A 21,960-nucleotide genomic window follows, 5' to 3' on the forward strand; every position below is an offset into this window, starting at 1 on the left:
GCTTAACCTCATAAGTGTTTAATCGAACAAACCTAAACATTTAAAGCCTACCATTGGCCAGCCATTCTTACAAAATCCATTTTTCAAAAAATAAAATAATCCCCTCTAAAACACAAACTTTTGAAAAATATACCCTTTCCTTCTTTTCTCTCTTGTCCCAACGATTTTTGAATAATCTAGTGGAAACATGGAGATATAGTGGTCAATAGGAGGGTTGACACGTCTTCTAAAGGAAAGGAGGATCACTGGGTTGATGACGCCCATCTCAATATAACACGCATCATTCCTCGGTTACAGAAATCGGCAGCGCACAGCCCGTCTAAGAGGAATGGCAAAATCCAAAAACGCATCGGTTAATTCTTTTGAAAAATGAATCAAATAGAATTAGGTGCATCATACCGCATACATGCATACAGATGATAGGTGTACTGGAAGATCACTTATTCTCTGTTTATTGAAAAAACAAACAAAAAAAACAAAAAATATATAAACTTCAGAAAAAACAATGCGCCCGTACCATGTTCAGTACACCCGTACTAAAATTGGGGTTATGAACAAATTTTTAACTCAAACATGGGCGTACTGAAATGGATGCGGCCGTATTGGCCATAAAGAAATTTTCAAAGACCTCGTCATGAGGCAATTGCATAAAATAGAAAAAATAGAAAAAATTGCTTGTGTATGACAGCAGCAAACAAAATGCAAAGATTCAGAAAATCAACAGCGTCATACAGAATAACTGAGCCTGGAGAGGCTTGCCGAAAGAATACTCTCAGAATAACTGAGCCTGGAGAGGCTTGCCGAAACAATACTCCCACAGAATAACTGAGCCTGGAGAGGCTTGTCGAAATAATACTCTCTCAAAATAACTGAGCCTGGAGAGGCTTGCCGAAATAATACTCTTTCAGAATAATTGAGCCTGGAGAGGCTTGCTGAAATAATACTCTTTCAGAATAATTGAGCCTGGAGAGGCTTGCAGAAATAATACATCCTCAGAATAACTAAAGCCTGGAGAGGCTTGCAGAAATAATACTCCCCCAACTGTACAGAATAATTGAGCCTGGAGAGGCTTGCTGAAATAATACTCTCATCAGAATAACTGAGCCTGGAGAGGCTTACTGAAATAATACTCTCAGAATAATTGAGCCTGGAGAGGCTTGCTGAAATAATACTCTTTCAGAATAATTGAGCCTGGAGAGGCTCGCAGAAATAATACTCCCCAGAGAAACCTCAACTCAAGCTCACGGAACAAATCCCCAGCAAGAGCTATCAAAGCAAAATCGTCAAAATCCCCAATGGAAGTACGATCTCCCAAGCAGAATATCCAAGTCAAAGGACTTAAACTTCCTCAGTGAAGATAGCTCTCCAACTCAAGTGTTGAGTGAGGCTAAGCCTGTAGAGGCTTCCTAAATAATACTCTGGGATACATAAGATCCCTCATTCCCCAATCGCCTACTCAGAGGCATCCCTGCAAAAAAAAGAAAAATCAAAAATATCAATAAGTATTCCCCAAGCGGAATCTGGCACTCAGCCGAACACTGAACTTCAAATCCCCACTCGCCTACTCAGAGGCACCCCCTCAAGAAAAAATCACAAAAGACAAATAATCATTCCCCAAGCGGAATCCGGCACTCAGCCGAACACCAAACATCAAGATAATTCGCCTACTCAAGAGGCACTCCTTCAAAAAGAGGAAAAATAAAAAAATCATCAATAACAATTCCCCAAGCGGAATTTGGCTTTTCAGCCAATCATTGAACGTCAAGCTGATACGCCTAACAGAAGAGGCTAATCAAAATCAACGACAGAATCCCCAGCGGATAACAGCCTACACAGAGGCGACAAAAATCAGAAAACCCAAAAGAGATACCCGAATAAAGATAACCGGGATACTCCACCAACGTCAAAGGACGTCAGCCAAACATAAGGCATCGCTCAATTCAAGAAGAGCATCTGTGTCTACACCCCAAGGAAACAGAAATTCCTCAATGGGTACCAACACTGTGGAGACAAAATCATCTCAAAGCCTAAAAGGCAATACTCAGCTACCCAGTTGTCGAGAGCACCGAGGTATGCACCAGCCTGGAGAGGCAATACTCAGCTGCCCAGTTGTCGAGAGCACCGAGGTATGCACCAGCCTGGAGAGGCAATACTCAGCTACCCAGTTGTCGAGAGCACCGAGGTATGCACCAGCCTGGAGAGGCAATACTCAGCTGCCCAGTTGTCGAGAGCACCGAGGTATGCACCAGCCTGGAGAGGCAATACTCAGCTGCCCAGTTGTCGAGAGCACCGAGGTATGCACAAGCCTGGAGAGGCAATACTCAGCTACCCAGTTGTCGAGAGCACCGAGGTATGCACCAGCCTGGAGAGGCAATACTCAGCTGCCCAGTTGTCGAGAGCACCGAGGTATGCACAAGCCTGAGAGGCAATACCCAGCTACCCAGTTGTCGAGAGCACCGAGGTATGCACAAGCCTGAGAGGCAATACTCAGATACCCAGTTGTCGAGAGCACCGAGGTATACACAAGCCTGAGAGGCAATACTCTGCTACCCAGTTGTCGAGAGCACCGAGGTATGCATAAGCCTGGAGAGGCAATACTCAGCTGCCCAGTTGTCGAGAGCACCGAGGTATGCACAAGCCTGGAGAGGCAATACTCAGCTGCCTAGTTGTCGAGAGCACCGAGGTATGCACAGGCCTGGAGAGGTAGTACTCAGCTACCCAGTTGTCGAGAGCACCGAGGTATGCATGAGCCTGGAGAGGTGACGACTAATACTCAACCTGGAGAGGCTACTCAACAATTTTCCACCGGAAGACACTACAAGTCAGAAGGTCGGCACATCACCCGGACAATTGGGTCAACTCCTTTACTTGTCAGCCGGTACACCAAAAGGCCGTCCGACTAAGTAAAGGGGGGGCAGCTGTAGACCCCTAAAATTGTCCGGGTCGGAAATAAAGCTTGAAGACTCTCGAAGACTGAAGGAAGATCAGCCAGAAGGACTCCTGGAAGGCCCTAGGAGGGTTCTCTGTAGGTCTAGAGGTCTTAGAATAGCTTAAAATAAGGAAGTGGAGGGAATGAAGCCCAATACGGCCGTACTAAACTTAATACGGCCGTATTGAAGCTTCAATATGGCCGCAGTGAACTCAATACGGCGTATTGAAGTTTCTGAACTTCAATACGGCCGTACTGAAATCAATACGGCCGTATTGAAGCTTCAATACAGCCGCAGTGAACTCAATACGGCCGTATTGAAATTTTTGAGCTTCAATACGGCCGTATTGAACTCAATACGGCCGTATTGAAGTTCAAAAATTTCAATACGGCCGTATTGATTCTGTAGCCCGTATTGGGCCTGTTCCCTATAAATATGACGTCAATTGGACGTCATTCCACACTTTCAAACATAGTTTTAACCCTCTCCTTGAGTATTCTGGGGTTTTTGAGCAGTGTTCTGCCCTAGAAATCACTCGGAGAGTTGATCCGACAAAGTTCTTGAGCCCCGAGCCATTTTGCTTGAGGATCGAACCTAGTCGAAGGGAAATCCTCCGGATTTCCATAGTTAAAAGTTTTTAGGAAGGAGCGAGCGAGCTTGTAGAGCGAGGGAATGCCAAAAAGCTTCCCAGTTTTACGAAATATATAAAAGCACGCTTCAAAGGTTTCTTCTTAAATCCTTCCTTTTACTGCTTTCTGTGTGCATATTTAAACTGTCATCATGTAGATAGTTAATTTATAATTGCTTAGAATAAATAGGGGTAATTTAGTAATTTTGTACTATTATTTTTAGAAATAATCTGTCATAGGGAACCCGAAAGGGGCGCTGTGGGGTGCTAACACCTTCCCCACGCGTAACCGGCTCCCTTACCCGACTCTGGTTGTAATGGCCGAAGTCGATTTTTGAATCGATTGCCTTATCCCTTTTTCCAATGTTTTGAGTAAAACATTGGTGGCGACTCCAAAGAACCCTCCTTTTGCGAAAACCACTAATCCATGGAGGGTCCCGCTTGGGATTAATATGGATTGGTGAACCATTTTAATAAAATTGCTCGTTTGACGAGGTCTCAGTTTGAGAATAAGTCATTCTAGCAATCCATATTTTAAACAAATAAAAGAGTCCAACCATCCTTCGCGAATCCCGAAAGCCCGTTTCGGGCCGGTGGCGACAATGGCTATACGGTCCAATTGCACTTCGGTCGAAGAATCTTCAGTAGGGTCATCTATCTTGGGGTCGTTGTCTGATTCCTCTTCATCATTGTCATTATCATCATCTGCATTGTCGAGTGGCCCCATGAGTGTGGATGTGAAGTTCGTTGGGGGTGATCCTAAGGTGGTGCCAATTGACGACGAGGTTAAAGGACAACAAGAGAATGAGGAAAGGAGCCATGAAGAAGTCTCTATTAGCGCTAGTTTGGTAGCTCGGGTTGCACTCAAGCCAGTGTTTAGCTGAAAAAGGTATGGTCCATCCGAAGTGTCGGGGTTTACTTGGGTGAATGGAGAGGTGGCAACTTACTTTTCTCGATATTAGAATGTTCGAATGATTGCCAAATTCCCTAGAGTACACAAGTGCTTAACGTTCAACGTTGTAGAGGATATGTATCCAATAGATACCATTGCATACCGTAATGGTGTGTCCCCTAATCCCAATTACGTCTTCTTAGGCAAGCTTGCGTTGAACATGGATTCATTCTATCTGTATGATTTCTTGTTTTAAGATTTGAAAGTGAAGTTTTTGTTTGACGAATTCACCATGGGGTTCTTAATTAGGACTCTAAATGTGGCGCCAAACTAGTTACTTCCTAATAGTTGGGCACAAATGCAAGTGTTCAACCATCTTTGCCGATGCTTAAACATAGTACTATCGCCTTCATTATTCCTTCATTTCTGTTACACCCAATCGACCAACTTGACTAAGTGGTTGTCGCTAATTAGGGTGTCAAAGCGGAAACTACTTGATAGTTTTACTTCATAAAATAATTTTAAAGTCAAATTCTTTAGAATAACCATTAGGCTAACTAGAAGACAGTTCTTTTGTGATGAGAGCGATAATGAATTGTTTCCATTTTATTAGACATGTGTCCCTTGGCGTTACGACACCCTACCAATGGAATATCTATCGGCCAAAGAACAAGTTGACCTAAACTTGTTGTTGAAGCTTGCAGGCACTTTCCTATGAGGTGGTTGATAGGTTGACAAAGTGTGTGCACTTTCTTCCTGTCAAGAGGTGGTCCTTGGAGAGGCTTGCACAGTTGTATATTAGAGAGATAGTACGGTTGCATGGAGTGCCTTCCAGTATTATTTTTGACAGAGATCCAAGGTTTACTTCCAGGTTGGCAAGCTCTGCATCAGGCTTTGGGGACGAGGTTGAGGTTGAGCTCCGCTGATGGTCAGTCGGAGAGGACAATTCAGTCATTGGAGAATCTCTTGAGAGCTTGTGTGTTGGATCATCTGGGTAGTTGGGAGGAGGTGTTACCATTGGTAGAGTTCACTTATAATAACAGTTATCACTCGAGTATTGGCATGGCATCTTTTGAGGCTTTGTATGGCAGGAGGTGTAAGACTCCATTATGTTGGTACTAGGAGGGTGAGTCAGTAGTGGTTGGTCCAGAGTTAGTTCTTTAGACTACTGAGATGGTGAGATAGATTAAGGAAAGGTTGAGGGCTACCCAGAGTTGATAAAAGTCCTATGCTGATAGGAGGAGGAGACCTCTAGAATTTGAAGAGGGAGAGCTTGTGTTTCACTTTTCACAGTTGAGGAACCACATCAGAAACCCGAGTTAAGTGGTAGAGATGGATGGGTGCAAGTTAGAGAGAACTTGACCTATGAAAAGAGACTAGTAGTTGTGATTAATCACAAGTTGAAGAAGCTTCGTGGCAAGTCCATTAGCTTGGTAAGGATCATTTGGGATGCAGCTACTGGTGAGGTTACATGTGAGGTGCAGAGTCAGTTCAAGGAACAGTATCCATCCCTCTTTTCAGGTAGACCTATTTTCGGGGAAGAAAATTCCTGTTTGTTGGGGAGTATTGTAACGTAAAAAAAATTTCAGTAGGCAGAACGGGCCGTTCCAAACTACTGATTGGGAATGGGCCGTTCCAGAAGGAGAACGGGTCGTTCCGGAAGGAGAACAGGCCATTCTGGAGGGAGAACGGGCCATTCCGGGTGAGTCCCGAAATGAGCCATTCTGATTTCAGAACAGGCTGTTATGGGTGTGGGTTTTGTGCGTGATTTGGGAGTTCCGAACGGGCAGTTCTGAACTCGGTACGGGCCGTTCTGGGCAGTCCAAAAAATCTATAAATAGGGGTTAGGGGCCTTCAAGAAAATGTGAGTTTTTAGAGAGAAGTTTTAGAGAGAAGGTCTCTAGGTCAGTGAGCTCCTTTCTCTCCCAAATTTCTCTGTTTAACTCTTTTTTTCCTCTAGATCACTCACTCCTTCTTTCTTTTCTTGAAATTCAGATTAGAAAGCTTGCTTTGGGAGGATTAAAGTTCCGGGTTGAGCCTTGGAAGGGAATTCTATTTCGCCACAGTTGTTGACTATTTTTGAGCACATTTTCAGGTGAGGGGAGCTAGAATTGTTTGTTGTTAGGTTGCGTGTGAGTTTAGAAACTCAATTGATGTATGAATGTTAAGAATTCATAGATGGATTGAAGAAAATCTTATTTTTGGGGTTTTGAGAAAAAGGAGGATTTTGATGATTGTGATGCATAGGTTGGATGCATGTAAGATTTAAATTTGTTTTAAGTTGTATGGAGTCTATGCATTATGTTTTGTGTTTGCATGTGGCTGAATTTGTTAGTTTGGATGAGAGTTTTGAACTCTCTGACTAAGATTTAGGTCGGGCCTAGGTTGAGCGCGCCAGGCATGGAAGAGCTTAGGGCTCTCGGGTTGGATGTTGGGTCAGGCGTGGAGACTCTTAGGAGTCTTTGTCTCAAGGACACCGAGCGTGAGTTGAAAGCGTCGGGTGTGGATGAGTTTTAGGACTCTCAGGTTGGGATTAGGCTCGGCGAGCTCAGGTTGCGCCGAGCGTGAACATGTTTATGAATAAAATGATGCTTATGCATGTTTAAAGTCGAAGTTTTAGATCATGTATGTATGATATATGATGTATGGTGAGGTATGATTCATATGTATGCTTTGTGATGATACGTATGAATGTTTGAATATGATATGACATGTGTATATGTGTTCATATAAGTATGTTTATTGATCATACTAATGGGTAGATCATTTATGATGTATGATGCATTATTGCATGTGATGTTTTATGACATGTGTATGATTGTTGATCATGATGGTGGGCAGACCATTATGATGTATGATGCATGATTGCATGTGATGCCTATGGCATGAGTCTAGCCTAGGACTTGAGGAGAGGAAAAATATTTTCGAACTGGAAGAGCTCACATAGAGTCTCTTGAGAGTGATGCTTGGATAGGCCACTAATATGAGAGTGGTGCTCAGGGAGCCCACTGGATTTGGGAGAGTGGTGCTCAGATAGGCCACTGGGTTGGGTGAGTCTCCTCTAAGTCCTTAGCTAGTGTTGGAGCAAGGTATGAGGTCGAGGGTTATTCCCTTAACCAAGTACTCGGGAAGGTGCGTGGATCCTTGCGGATAGTCGGTGGGCGAACTCCACTATTGACTTGGTTATGCATGCCAAGGTCGTGGTAAGCCCGTACCCAGTTGTGCTATACCTGACGGTGGATCTGGACTTCCAATTGTGTAAGTGACATCATCCGAGTAAACTTGAGTGAGGATTATATCTTGTTTAGCTGTGACCGAGCGGGCGCATTGGGCATGAAAACAGTTGGGGTGATTTCGGTAGGATGGAATGTCACTTATACAACTCTATTGTTATGGAGATCTCCTAGGTGTATGCGTGACGATGCATTAGATGATTTATATGCATTGATATCTGTCATGAGATGCATTTATTGCATGATTATTAATATGAGGAAGTGTGGCGTTTGACTTCATGATTGGTGGATTGTATTTTATGCATGAGTAGTATTGGATAGAGTGTATGGTGTGACTCTATGAATACGATTGTGTAGTATAGATTATTGTTCAATACTTGTATAATTGATTTGTGAATTCTAGCTTACCCTCCTGTTTCCATATGGTGGAACTGCGATGATCATACTTGGTATGGGAGCAGGTTAGGGCTAGCTTAGAGTTGAGGTGACCGCTGCGAGACGGGGAGTTTGATCCTCGTGTTAGGGTTACCATTTTGGGTAACGATTTTGTCTGCTTGACCGACACTAGGAAATATTATTTTTTGGATGACTGTACATATATAGCATTTTATTTTGTATTTAAGGAATTTAGTTAGTTTTATTCTTATCTATACCTATATGTATGAATTATCCAACTTAATATTTCTCTTAGTTCATTAGTATTAGTGCGATTCCACTAAGTGTAAAGACCATGGCGGGTCGTTACATTAGGTGTTGTCATGTGCCTACAACTGAAAAATGTGTAATTGATTAATTAATGAGATTATCCTTGATTAATAAAACATGTGAATTAATTGATTGAGATAAGCAAATTATATGTATAGTGTGGAAAATTGAGAAAGTATGTGATGCCAACATAAGTCCCAAAAATTGTGAAATATGTGATATGTGACAAAAGTGTAAGTGATTGTGTGACTATGCCTAAGTATATTTTAGTAGTGTGAAAGTATAGGTGAATGGTCTAGTAGTGATGTGGCTCATGTAATCTAAAACTGTATAAATGTGAATTATGTGACCTATATAGAGTCTGTATGACATACATCATTTGCATCATGTGTTTTGTGATGGGTGTGAAATATGCTACTAGGGAAGATCGCCTTGTGTAAAAGCTTCAGGATTCATGACCTTGGAGATAGTTAGGCTTGGGAGCTCCAATCTTGCCACATTATGTGTGGGGGGTGAAACTTGGCCAATCTAGTTATTCTAACATGACACTAGTGTATTATCACCTAGTGTATAGTGTTGTGATGGCTTGGCCCAACATAATCTCCTAGGCTATTTAAACTTCAATCAAGGATAAAGTGATTTTACCGATGCCACACACATATAGTTCTAGGAGAGTCTTGTCCATTGCATGATCATAGCATATTCATTGCTTTTTAATTATGAATTGGATGGATATTGAGATGAGTGGAACAAACCTTGTTTCATGTGATTAAGTATGTTGTTTAGTGTGCCTAGATTATTAAGAATTAGAAATATGATAAATGATATTTGTGGTTGTTTTATATGCATAGTTATATATGTGTGACTATTTCATCATTTCCTACACTAGTAGCTAGAGTAATTCTCACTCTTCTTTTCTTTCGATGTTTTGTTTTGTTGTGTATGTATAGGTGAGTTTAATTATGGATTAGTTTAAGTTTTATGCTTGAAATGCTATGATAGGAAATAACATTAGGGCATTAGTTAAGAACTATTTTTCCATTCTTATTGTGTTTTGAACTTAAGTTTCTTTCCTTAGAAGATGTTTCTATATTAGTTGATATTCTATGTAATTTACTTTAGTTTTAGTCTTGTTATTTTGGAGGTTTGAATGTGATACCTTTATCCTTAAGTTTCCATTTAAAAACAAAGTATTTAAGAAAACTAGTATTATATTCTTGAATTTATATATGAGGGGTAGAGAGTGTCACATAATTGACATCAATCTACTTGAAATCTAGATCAAAAAATGTAATTCATAATTACAAATCATGAGATTAGATCTATAAAAGAAGAGAAAAAGATAACGAATTTGTATAGAAAAATTAAATCATAATTAAAATGAAAATTTTATCAAAAACCTTGAAGCCTTGAATTGATTAAGTAGATTAGCTAAGTATTTCCATCAAAGTATTGCAGCAAAATCAAAAAGAAAATATGAGAGAAATTTGAAAAAGAGATAGGGAGAGAGAAAGAAAGAGAATTGAGAGAAACTTACACGAGAAACAAGTGTAAAATCTAAAAAATGAGGATTAAGTCTACAACTCAAGCTATTAACACTTATTTATAGACATTGAAGTTATTGAACCTAAATCCAGTTAATTACAAACCCAACCCACTAATTACATATGTTTAAACTTCTAAGTTTTACTCTTAATGAGAATTCCCACTCAAGTGTAGAGGTAGAAACTTGAAATGCATTTTGGGGCCTTAAACCGTTAGAACTAGCTTTGGCTTGTGAGTGACACTTTTGTAGATCTTTATCTTAGCCTTCCAATGACAGCAAGATTATCAAATTTCAACTTTAGAGGCTCAACATATGATCTGTGAAAGACAATTTGTCAAGGAGGGGAAAATTATGAAAATTAACTAGAAATTAGAATTTAAAACATTTAAAGCCACTAAAGTGAATCACAACCAAATTACCAATTTAAAACACTCATAAAAGCCAATGAGAACAAAACAATGCAAAAAATGATGTACAAATATGCCCCCATCAATGTGTTTTATAGGAGATATTTTTTAAATATTATTAGAATTTACATACCTGGATTGTTGTACATATATGATATGGTATTATTCAAACTTCCAAGCCAAATTTTCTTAGTAAATGTTATATGAACTGATCTCAACAATGGCGTGTTGAGATTACCAGTTGAAAATGTTTCCATACTTGGAATATTTATTGCCCTCACTATTTGTAAGTTAGGCCAATTCAGAGTTTCATTTTGCTGATAAAAGTTAACTAACTTTGGAAGATCTTTGAGTACAAGACATTCCATTGAAGGGAAAATGGTAGACACATTTTCATGTTTTGCATTGGATATTACCTCTTCAATTTTCTCACAGCTCTGCAATTTGAGTAATTTGAGGTTTCCAAGATTTTTAACAGAAGAAAGTGAGAATAAACTTTTGAGAATACCACAGTAGACAATGTAAAGAGACACCAAATTGGTGAAAAATGGAACTTCAGGTTCCTTGTTCCATAAACATTTCAATCTGCTTAAGTTACTCAATGTTAATGCCTTGAGTTGAGGAAGCATTTCTTGGATATTATAATCTAGTTTGTCATCTTCGAGGTTAAATACCTCAATCAATAACTCACATTTGTCTAAAGTCAATTTTTTCAAGTTGATGAATTGCCTGATCATGCTAGAAGAGATGGAGCTCAACACTTTGTTGTTGCTCAATGTCAAATTTTCCAATTCACAAAATGATTTGGAAGGGCTATTGTAGTGCAAGAGCTTCTCAACATCCTTATTTATTATATAAAGTTCCTTTAATTTATCCAATGACAACTGCAAGAAACAAATAATTATTTCAATGCTTAAGAACAAATATGAATACAATACTTTAAAATATAGTTTGTGTATATAATAAAACTAATAAAAGTGGACAATATTGCACTATTTCATGCCATTGAAATATATCACTCAAATTCATACTTCCAATCCATCATTTGTACAAATATTAAATAAAACTAATATAAATAATATATATATATAGAGAGAGACAAACACATATTCACATAGGTGTGTGTTGGGGAGATTTATCAACTGAGAAAGTATATTTTAGTTATATAATCACGTGCGAAAAATCAAGATGGTCACTTAAAAACATCACATGACTTATTTGTTTTTTTTAAATCTTGGCTATTCATGATAAAATTGAATGATTAATGTTATTTTCTTTTTATTTTGATGTAGAATTTATTTTCACTATATATATTCCCTACATATTTATCATATACAAACACATGCTTATAAATATCAAAAATTTTAAATCGAAACTTACAGAATTTGGAAAGAAATAGCTTGACACACAAGATTCTTGAAGATCTTTCAGCTCATTGGACACTTCAACAAAAGTCATTAGAGTGGGGCAATTTTTTATTTTCAATATTTCTAAGGATGGAAATTCAGATGCAAAATGAAAGACAATCGAGAGGTTTATTAGGTTTTCAATGAAAATAAACTTCAATTGAGAAAATGTAGCCTTTCCTTCTTCTTTATCGAACATCAAGATTTTTTCCAAGGCCTCACAATTAGAGATTTCCATATGTCTTAGCATTAGAGATATTGGTAACCAATCAATGGACTCACATTGGCTCACTCGTAAGATTTGCATCTTTTGACAGAACCTAACAACTTTCTTGTTGATGATGTGAGTTAATTTGGGTAGATTAGTCAAAATCAATTCATCAAGATGTTGTAGCAGCTCTGTATTGGAATAAGATATTTCTCCATGAATGTTGAATATCATTTTCAATGCATTACAATGACTAATAATGAGTTTCTTCAAATTCCCCAACTCTTGTAATGTCCTAGAAGAAACAACACAAATCAACTTGCCACAACTATCTATCTTGACTTCATTCAACTCAGAGAAAGACTCCCCTTCAATTGTGAATGATTCATCTGTTGTTGCAAAACCAGATGTGAATTCTTCCAACATAGGGCATTTTTCTATCATTAGAGTTTTCAACCTTGGGAATTCTACATGGTGGTAAAACCTGATCAAGCTTGAGAGGGACTTGAACTCCACCTTGCTCAATGTTGGGAACTTAATTGTTTTAGTGCTACCATTGTCAACAACGGTCTCTAACATTTGACACCCCTCTAACTTTAATTCATTTAATTGGGAAAGTTTCTCAGCTGCAGAAGGAGTGAATAAATATTTCAGAGAGGAGCAACTTTTGATGTGTATAATTTGAAGATTTTCTAGGCCAAAAATTCCAGTTGGATCTTTGTTCCATATGCGTGCTAGCTGATGTAGTTCTATTAATTCCAACTTCTTTATTTGTGTGAAGTATTTACCAAATCCATTCTCATTGGGCATAAGTTCCTCGAGGTCAAACAAATGTTTCAATGTTTTGCATTGCTCAATGATGATAACTTGAAGCTTTTTTGATCTCTTAATCAAAAGAGATAGAAATTTATTTATCCTTTCATCGCAACTTTTTGCTGAGAATGATATCAAGTTGGTGAAATGTGAAGGTTGAATATTATCTATTACCTTGCTTAATTCCTCAAAATCACCAATATTGTACTCGATAATTGTTGAGAATAAATCCTGTAAGATTGTGCATGTTCTTGTTATAATCTTCACTTAACTTTTATATTTTTTAATTCATATATAGTTTCATCAAAATATAGATATTAATAATATTTATTATTTTTACTTAATTACACTTTTTTTTTGCCTTTTACTCTAAAATATTTGTAGATTGTAAAAACATATTCCAAGAAGAATCACTTCGAACTATTTTTTTTATTAATTTGGGTTAAATTTGATGTTCTAAGGTTGATAAATTTTAAGTAAAAGGATTTCAATATTTTGAAAGAAAAGCGGAATTTGAGTATTTAATTAAGTAGAAGAAAAATAATTAAAATCAAATTTTCTTAATGTTAAATACAAAGGAGCATATTTAATTCACTAAAAAAATTATTTAATCAAAATTATACATAATTCAGACTAAAAGCAACGAAATTTATAATTAAGTGTGAATTCTATTTTGTGTACTTATGACTAAATTTGTGTTTTTCATTACTTAACAAATAGTGTTTTAGGAGAGGAAAACTAACCAAGAATTCAAAAATATGGGCAATCTTTGTATCAATGTCGTCTTCAACTTGAACTTGAGCGTCTAAGATGAGTGACTTTAACTGTGAGTGTTTTATTGTTCCCATACCAAACTTCTTTAAGATGGGGCAATGGTTCACAATCACATGCTCCAAAGATGGCAATTCCACAGTGTCACCAGAAGATATACTCCTTAAGTTTGGCAAGTCCTCAAAATGCAGGTTATTTATTTCAGAAAATTTGATAGGAATTGTGGCTTCTTTCACTTCTTTAAGTGGCGACAATCGCACCCTGGACAATGTCTAATAAATTTTAGGACTAAGACATATTTTTTTTTTGTTTTATTTTTATTTATTTAAATATTAATAATTAAGAATTTTCATCATCTAATGATAACTAATCCAATCACTATTTTGCAGTGTACTTTATAAATATATATTATATAAATTTAATAAATTAATTTTTAATATATTTAATATTTCTAATGAGACACTATTTTTTTTTTAGTAATTTCTAAAATTTTTAAATTAGAGAAAAAATTCATCATCGATCACTATTATAAAATTAAGACAATATTTTTTTTTTCAAAATCTTATTTATTGAAATTCAAATAATTTTCTTAAAGTGATTTCATATTTTAAAATATTTTATAATATGATATGAATATAATAAAATAAATTAATTTAATATTTATACAAAATAATTAAAACTATAAAATATTTTTTTTAGAGGAACCAAATTAACATGATATTCTTACGATCTTATCTCAATTATTTTTTTCAATTTATATATAAATTATACTACTTTTATAGAAATTAATCCTTATATTCATTTTAGTACCATTTTTTAATTGAAATTCAAAAAAAATGTAAAATAGCTTTTAAATAATGATAAAAAAATTACTTATTAACATGTTGGGCCGAGCTTGAAGAAACATACCTTCGTTGGAACTTATGAATTAAAGATCTCAATAATCTGTGACTAAGACCCGCTTCAAGAATAGGAGTCAATTCCAAGATTAGTCAAATTTATTTGTGAATGTAGGAATGCTAAAATTAATATTAACTCATGTTCTTATTATAAGACACTTATAATTAAATTATGCATACTAATATAGGTAGTTATTATTTTAGTTGGTTTTATAAAAATATATAATGATGTATTCCCTCCATCCACAATAACTATAATTTTAGCATTTGAAAATATCTCAAAATGAGTGATATTCTCACTTTCTAATGTAATATTAATATATTTTTCTTAATTTGTAATCTCATATATTATTCAACAACCACAACTAAAAAAATTAGAGCATAGACTATTTTGGTAAAAAAAATATATCAAAAAGTGATACCTTTATTATAGAGATAATAATAAGGGTTGAAACTGGTAGGTCGATCTGCTTATTTTTGTGGGTTGGGTTGAGAAAATAAATCTACCAACTCACCCAATCCATCAAGGTAATATGTCAACTCGTAAATCCACGTTATTTTATCTTGTGTTTTTAAAAGATAAATTTATAGTGAATTTATGTTGGATTAGTGTTTTTATTTTATAGCATAAACTTCTCTTTCTATGTAATTATTCTCATTTTATATGAAATAGAAATAATTATTTTAATCACATGTATTTTACTAGTACATTTTCATGTATAGTGTCTGATTTTAATAGAAATATATATTATTATTTTTTTGTATGAAAAAGTATAACCTTGCTAATTAATTTCACAAATAATAATAAAATTATAGGTTGAACTCATAATGCATACTGAAAAACTTTAATTGAGATTTATTTTTAAATTGAGGTATGTTAAAGGTGGATCAACCTATCAACTCATCAATTCTAACTAACCAACTCACTAAATTAAGTTAACCTGCCAACTCATTGTTAAATGGGTTGGAATACATTTTTTAACTTGTTTTCTTTGATAGGCCAACCTAGCTCACCCTATTTTAGGTGAATTGACCCTTTTTGTCACTCGTAATATATTATTGTCTTTAATATATGTGTAGAAACTTTAAACTATATATAGTCGTGGTAAGATGAATAAATATTAATTTGATCCTTCTTACTTATTATTAATTATCACAAGAAACATAATGATATTACCCTATAATCTATATCAAAGTTATTTCACCATTATCAATAAAATTATCACATAATAATATTACCCTATAATTATATCAAAGTTACTTCACTATTATCAATAAAATTATCGATAATCACAGAATTCAAAATGTCAGAAATAGCAATTTTTTAACTTCTCTTCTCATTATTCAATAATAATAAACACATATACCCACAATCTTTAATAAGGAAAAAATATTAAAAAAATAATTTATAGAAATTGTAAAATAAATTTTCTTTTTAAATTTTACATCATAATAACTAGAAAAATATAATTTAAAAAAGAGACATAATCAAGCAAAAGAAAAAATAGAAAAAAAAATACAAGAAAGAAAGGAAAAAAAAAATCACCGTTAAGGAATCAAATGTGTAAATATTTTTATTGAAAAATATTATTACTCATATAAAAATCCTTTTTGTGACTAAAGCACTTTTATTCTAAACTTTTGTTTGCAGGATTGTCTTCTTTGTTCTGTATTGTGTGTCTTGGTGCTTGTGGATGCTCACATCGCATTAGGGTTGTGATTAAGACAAGACTAATGAGACTATCGCCTTAGGCCCTGCTCCAAGTTATATATATATATATATATATATATATATAATTTTTAAAAACAATTATAAAGTAATATATTTTAATATTTTATTATAATTGTTTTGTTAACACATAAATTATACAATAATATAAAATTTATACATACACACACATAATATTATCATAAATAAAAAATTTCTTACATATTAAATTTAATTAACAATTTTACTAATAAAAATAAAAATAAAAATTATTTAATTAAACAAGAGTAAATTAATTTTAAATAAAAAATTTGGCTTAAATTTAAAGTTTGTTAGAAACAGTCCTCGATCACACCAAGCATGAATCGACAGAGAAAGGAGGGAGGCTACCAAAGTATCTTTGAGCGGCAGAATGCATATTAATTAATAGATTTAGTCAATAAATATTCTAAAACAACATACTGGTTCAAGAATTCTCACCTCTTTCTAGAAATGGTTCGGAAGGGAAAGGGTTTACGACGACTCCAGTATAATGAGGTATTATTAGACGTGTTTTTTCTATAAATGACAAGAAAGCTCTGTCTTCAGAATTTTGTATTTCACTCGGAGGTGAAAAGACAGGTGCCATAAGTGTTGAATGCATATTAATAGATTTAGTCAATAAATATTCTAAAACAACATACTGGTTCAAGAATTCTCACCTCGGAAAACCGGGAAAGGGTCACTGTCTTCAGAATTTCGCATTCTTAGATATGCTCTTTCTATATATGACGACGCCAAAGCGTCTATGCCTTCAGATCGAAGAGGTGCCATAAGTGTTGAATGTAAACTGCAAAACAATGTATCAATGTATGCTATATATTTCTGAATCTTTGCTTCAAATCCAAGAAACTTCTCTCTCCTAAAACAAACTTCTACTTACTTTATTTTATGTGATTTTATAAAATATATAGACTTAAATTTTTATTTTTGAATTTGGAATTCTTCATTTTTAATCATTGTTATTCATTTTTCATATTTTTTGACTAACTTTATATAAACTAAAATTAGGTGAATTATAACTAATGATTTTTATTATTATTTTAATATTATTGTGATGTGTAATGTTATTTTTATAAATTATTTAACACCTTTATATTTTTTTTACTAAAAAACGTTGTTAATCTTTGTAGAATTAGGAGTTTTAATTTTCATAATTGTAAAAATAAATTTATTTTTCATCTTTCTAAAATTTTTAAATATTTTTTTACCCTAATAAATAAATAAATTTTTATTTTATCACTATAAAATATTTTTCTTTAATTTTTATTGCTATAAAATTTAAAGTTGCTTTTTTGGGTCCATAATAGTTAGTTTAAGACAAATGATTAAAAATTATTTTAAGGATCTAAATGAAATTTTAGATGTGTCAAACACTAACATGATATCATTAATAGTCATATGTAACACATAATAAGATGTTCAATTAATCTTTAATAGAAAAAAATGGTTAAAAATGATCACACAAAAATAGAGATAAAAACAATAGTTTCAATTTTAGAGGGATAAAAAAATTCAAAATAAGGTAATATTGTAGTGATAACATTTAAAGCCTTTTTATGTAATTTTTAGTCAAAATTTTGGTTTATAATTTTTAAATTTTTAAAATAAAATAACATCTTATAAATGCTTAAATAATAATATATCTAAACACTTTAAAATTGTATAAGTGTTTGTTAATATATGTATCTAAATATAACAACTTATTAAATTTTAATTACTTATAACAATAAATTTTTTATTATATATAAGAGATTATTAAATAAAATCTTAAATAAGTGATTTGTCCAAATGAATCCTTAATAAGGATCTTATCAATGAGTAACATAAAAGCATTTATTAATCTATTAGTATCATGTTTATTAAAATTATATTTAAAATCACAATAAAATTAAAATATTGGAAACACTGTTTATACTTTTTTTTTTATTCTTTAGTTAATGTCCTTCAATTACTTAAAAAAAACAATTCAATGCCTTTAGAATTGTACTTTTTCCATTTATCATTAATCAGTAATAAAGTGACTTTTATGACAATAGTCCTATTCTAAGTTCTAGGTTTAGGCTTGTATTACATTTTTTTAGTTTCGTTACATTTTTTTTATATTACTACTTTAAAGTTCTATTTTATTTGATCCCTTTAGTTTTTTCTTTCACGAAATTCATCCCTACTATCTTTAAAATTCAAATCAATTTGATGTCTTTCTTGGCTGTTTTATAATGCCCAGAAATTATCTCAAGGCAAGCACATGATATCTTTCTTCATCGGGACTTGAACGTTTAATTAAAAAAAATTAAATGGATCCGGTTACTTGCTTCTTAACATAAACCTGATGTCAAAAACAAAACATATAAGAAAAACCTTGGCGTAAAAAAACATAAGAAAACCCCACTGTCAAAAAAATATATGAAAAATCTTGCTGTCAATAAAGAAGAAGAAGAAAATCTCTACTTTTAAGATATTGTAGTTCCAATTAATACGTACTCGTTTTCATTAAAATCAAAAACAAAAAAAAAAAGCTGAAAATTTAATTTCTATAGATTAAAAAAAAAGGTTTAGTCTTGTTTTATATTTTGTAGCTTAATTACTATTTTTGTCATTGTTTCTTGGTTCAAGACTTAGATTTGTGTTTTAATTTTATTGAGTTTTATTGGGAATATATAAATGACAAAGAAATTCTTTTATTTATATATATATATATATATATATATATATATATATATATATATATATATATCGATTGGATTGATCTAAGCCAAAAAATACTACTAATGCCAAGCAGATTTAGAAGATAGGAGTCTGCAGATAGTAAATACATTTAAAACCAGTTATTTCTAATTTGATTTATTTTAAAGAAGTTAATTGTTAAATGCATGGTTTGCTTACTTTGCAATTTGCAAAAGAATATGATGATACATTATGGCACCCTTGCGTCAAAGACATGAATTTGCAAAAATTGATTCCTTAAGTAATTTAATCAGCCTTACTTTAATTAAAAAAATTAATGGATCCGATTACTTTAATTCTTTTATCTTTGTTGTTTTATAATATCAAGAAATCATGTCGAGGCAAGCACATGATGTCTTTCTTGATCGGGACTCGGACGTTTTAAATAAAAAATTAAATGGATCCAATTACTTTAATTAAAAAAATTAATGGATCCGATTACTTACTTTTTAACTTAAAAAATAACTTTTGCTAAAAGAAAACGTAAAACGCCCTGCTGTAAAGAAAATAACAAAAGCTCTACTTTATTGTAGGTTCAATTAATAAACCCACTTGGTTGAAAGACTTCATTCAAAATCCTACCAATGCTAAGCTGATTTAGATGATTGTACGTAGTCATGATATATCTATCGTTGGCAAATAAAATACTTTTAAAACCATTTTATTTCTGAAATTCTTATATTAAATATCTAGTTGTTGGCTTTCAAGTCTAAATGTCTTATGGCGATGTTTCATCAGTATCCCGTATACTCCAACCTAGAACAAAATGACAATGACTAGAGTTTTTATAGCAATATTATTAATTGAAGATAGATTTTGTTAAATAAAAAATATATATATGGTTTTGTGGTGAAAATTGGAATAAAATAAATAAGAAATTCAATCAAATTATAAAAGTTAATCCGAATAAAGATTAATTTATTCATTTTCTTAGGTAGGTAGTTTAAGAATCCATATTGGTTCCACAAATGATATATACGATAAACATTATAGTACTTACCACATTTCAATGCATAGTCAGGTAGCAAAATGCAAGGTTTGTTGGTTTGTAACTTTGCACAGTGTCCCGTGCGAGAATACTTATTTGTTCTCTGCCGATGTCTTTAATTTTTATTTTTTTTTCTCTTCAAAACCGATCATCTTGATGGGTCATAAGTTAGGATTACCAACTAGGTAATATGTCGATAATTGATTTTACACACACGATATTAAGCTCTAATAATCTTGGTTAAAATAATTGATTGCCTATGTTCATTAACCCTTCGGCCGTATCGACTTCCGAAAGGTTGGTTCATTCTTAATCTTTTCGATTGTTGGGGGTGCTAAGAGGCACCCTGATTCTTACGACGACCAAAGGTTTCGATAGGTGATGTGATCTTTTCGATTACCGAGGTGCTAAAGGATCCTAATCTAGTTGGTTTCTGATGGCCAAATGGTCTATTCAATATTCATGCCTCCTAGCCTTAGAGAGAGAAATCGAACCAAGAACAAAATTGAGAAGTAAGGGATCTCAAGAAGCGCATCATTAGTAACCATTGCACTGGTTTACACTTATCGAGGCAGTTGAATTGAAGAGTTATGTAATTATACACCGTTAGATCTCCAAGATGTAATGGTTACACCTATGGGATCTCACCTTCCACTTCTGTCAAAGTGCCATATATACGTGCATGGTGGAGTCCACCTTGTCATTTTATCTGAATTTGAGCAAGTGCGTTGTGATAGTCAAGTGAGTGCATTGTGGTATCCAACCAACTGTATTGGATAGTCAAGTAACGTTAGCTTATAACCGGTACTTACTTTCTATACAGTCCAGTTGCACTTCGGTCGAAGAATCTTCGGTAGGGTCATCTATCTTGGGGTCGTTGTCTGATTCCTATTCATCATCGTCATTATCATCATCTGCATTGTCGAGTGGCCCCATGAGTGTGGATGTGAAGTTCGTTGGGGGTGATCCTAAGGTGGTGCCAATTGACGACGGGGTTAAAGGACAACAAGAGAATGAGGAAATGAGCCAAGAAGAAGTCTCTATTAGCGCCAGTTTGGTAGGTCGGCTTGAACTCAAGCAAGTATTTAGCTGAAAAAGTTATGGTCCATCCGAAGTGTCAGGGTTTACTTTGGGTGAATGGAGAGGTGGCAACTTATTTTTCTCGATATTAGAATGTTCGAATCATTGCCAATTCGCTAGAGTAAACCAAGTGCTTAACGTTTGACGTTGTAGAGGATATGTATCCAATGGATACCATTGCATGCCGTAATGATGTGTCCCCTAATCCCAATTACGTCTTCTTAGGCAAGCTTGTGCTGAACATGGATTCATTCTATCTGTATGATTGCCTGTTTTGAGATTTGAAAGTGAAGTTTTTGTTTGACGACTTCACCATGGGGTTCTTAATTAGGACTCTAAATGTGGCGCCAAACTAGTTACTTCCTAATAGTTGGGCACAAATGCAAGCATTCAACCATCTTTGCAAATGCTTAAACATAGTACCATCGCCTTCATTATTCCTACATTTCTGTTGCACCCAATCGACCGACTTGGCTAAGTGGTTGTTGCTAATTAGGGTGTCGAAGCGGCAACTACTTGATAGTTTTACTTCATAAAATAATTTTAAAGTCAAATTCTTTAGAATAACCATTAGGCCAACTAGAAGACGGTTCTTTTGTGATGAGAACGATAATGAATTGTTTCCATTTTATTAGACATGTGTCCCTTGGCGCTATGACACCCTACCAATGGAATATCTATCAGCCAAAGAACAAGTTGACCTAAACTTGTTGTTAAAGCTTCTAGGCGCTTTCCTATGAGGTGGTTGATCAACATGATCAAATCTCTCGAGTTAGAAAATGACCTGCTAGGTAAAATGTTGTTCTTGTTGTGGCATGAGGGTAAAAATCCTATTGATGCTAACTTGACTGTTTATGTAGGGATAATGGTGATAGATAGACTTGGCAAGCCTCTAAAATCAACACCCAATACTTAATCACATAAGGATCAAAAGGTCTTTTCAGGGCTGTAATGAGGCCAAGGACAGGGTAGAGAATAAT

The 21,960-nt window shown here is 34.2% G+C and overlaps 1 protein-coding gene across 6 annotated transcripts; it reads right to left on the reverse strand.

The window, feature by feature from the left end:
* Positions 1-9,910: 9,910 nt before the first annotated feature.
* LOC114915205 (putative disease resistance protein At4g19050) lies at positions 9,911-17,595 on the reverse strand. 6 transcript variants are annotated; one of them, XM_083068237.1, is made up of 7 exons: positions 16,848-16,967; positions 16,627-16,704; positions 14,449-16,193; positions 13,512-13,800; positions 11,722-12,999; positions 10,475-11,225; positions 9,911-10,251 (listed from the first exon to the last, which is right to left on the reverse strand). In XM_083068237.1, the coding sequence occupies exons 4-7, from the start codon at positions 13,614-13,616 to the stop codon at positions 10,232-10,234; spliced, it is 2,154 nt and encodes a 717-aa protein (XP_082924363.1). In that variant the 5' UTR covers positions 13,617-13,800; positions 14,449-16,193; positions 16,627-16,704; positions 16,848-16,967; the 3' UTR covers positions 9,911-10,231. The 6 variants fall into 6 exon arrangements, with proteins under 6 accessions (XP_082924363.1, XP_082924364.1, XP_082924366.1 ...); XM_083068238.1 differs by lacking the exon at positions 14,449-16,193; XM_083068240.1 differs by lacking the exons at positions 14,449-16,193; positions 16,627-16,704 and having other exon boundaries at positions 10,758-11,225; positions 16,848-16,981.
* Positions 17,596-21,960: the final 4,365 nt, after the last annotated feature.

Source organism: Cajanus cajan, chromosome 2, assembly GCF_000230855.2.
Source record: "Cajanus cajan strain Asha chromosome 2, NIPB_CcT2T_4, whole genome shotgun sequence".
Taxonomy (NCBI): domain Eukaryota; kingdom Viridiplantae; phylum Streptophyta; class Magnoliopsida; order Fabales; family Fabaceae; genus Cajanus; species Cajanus cajan.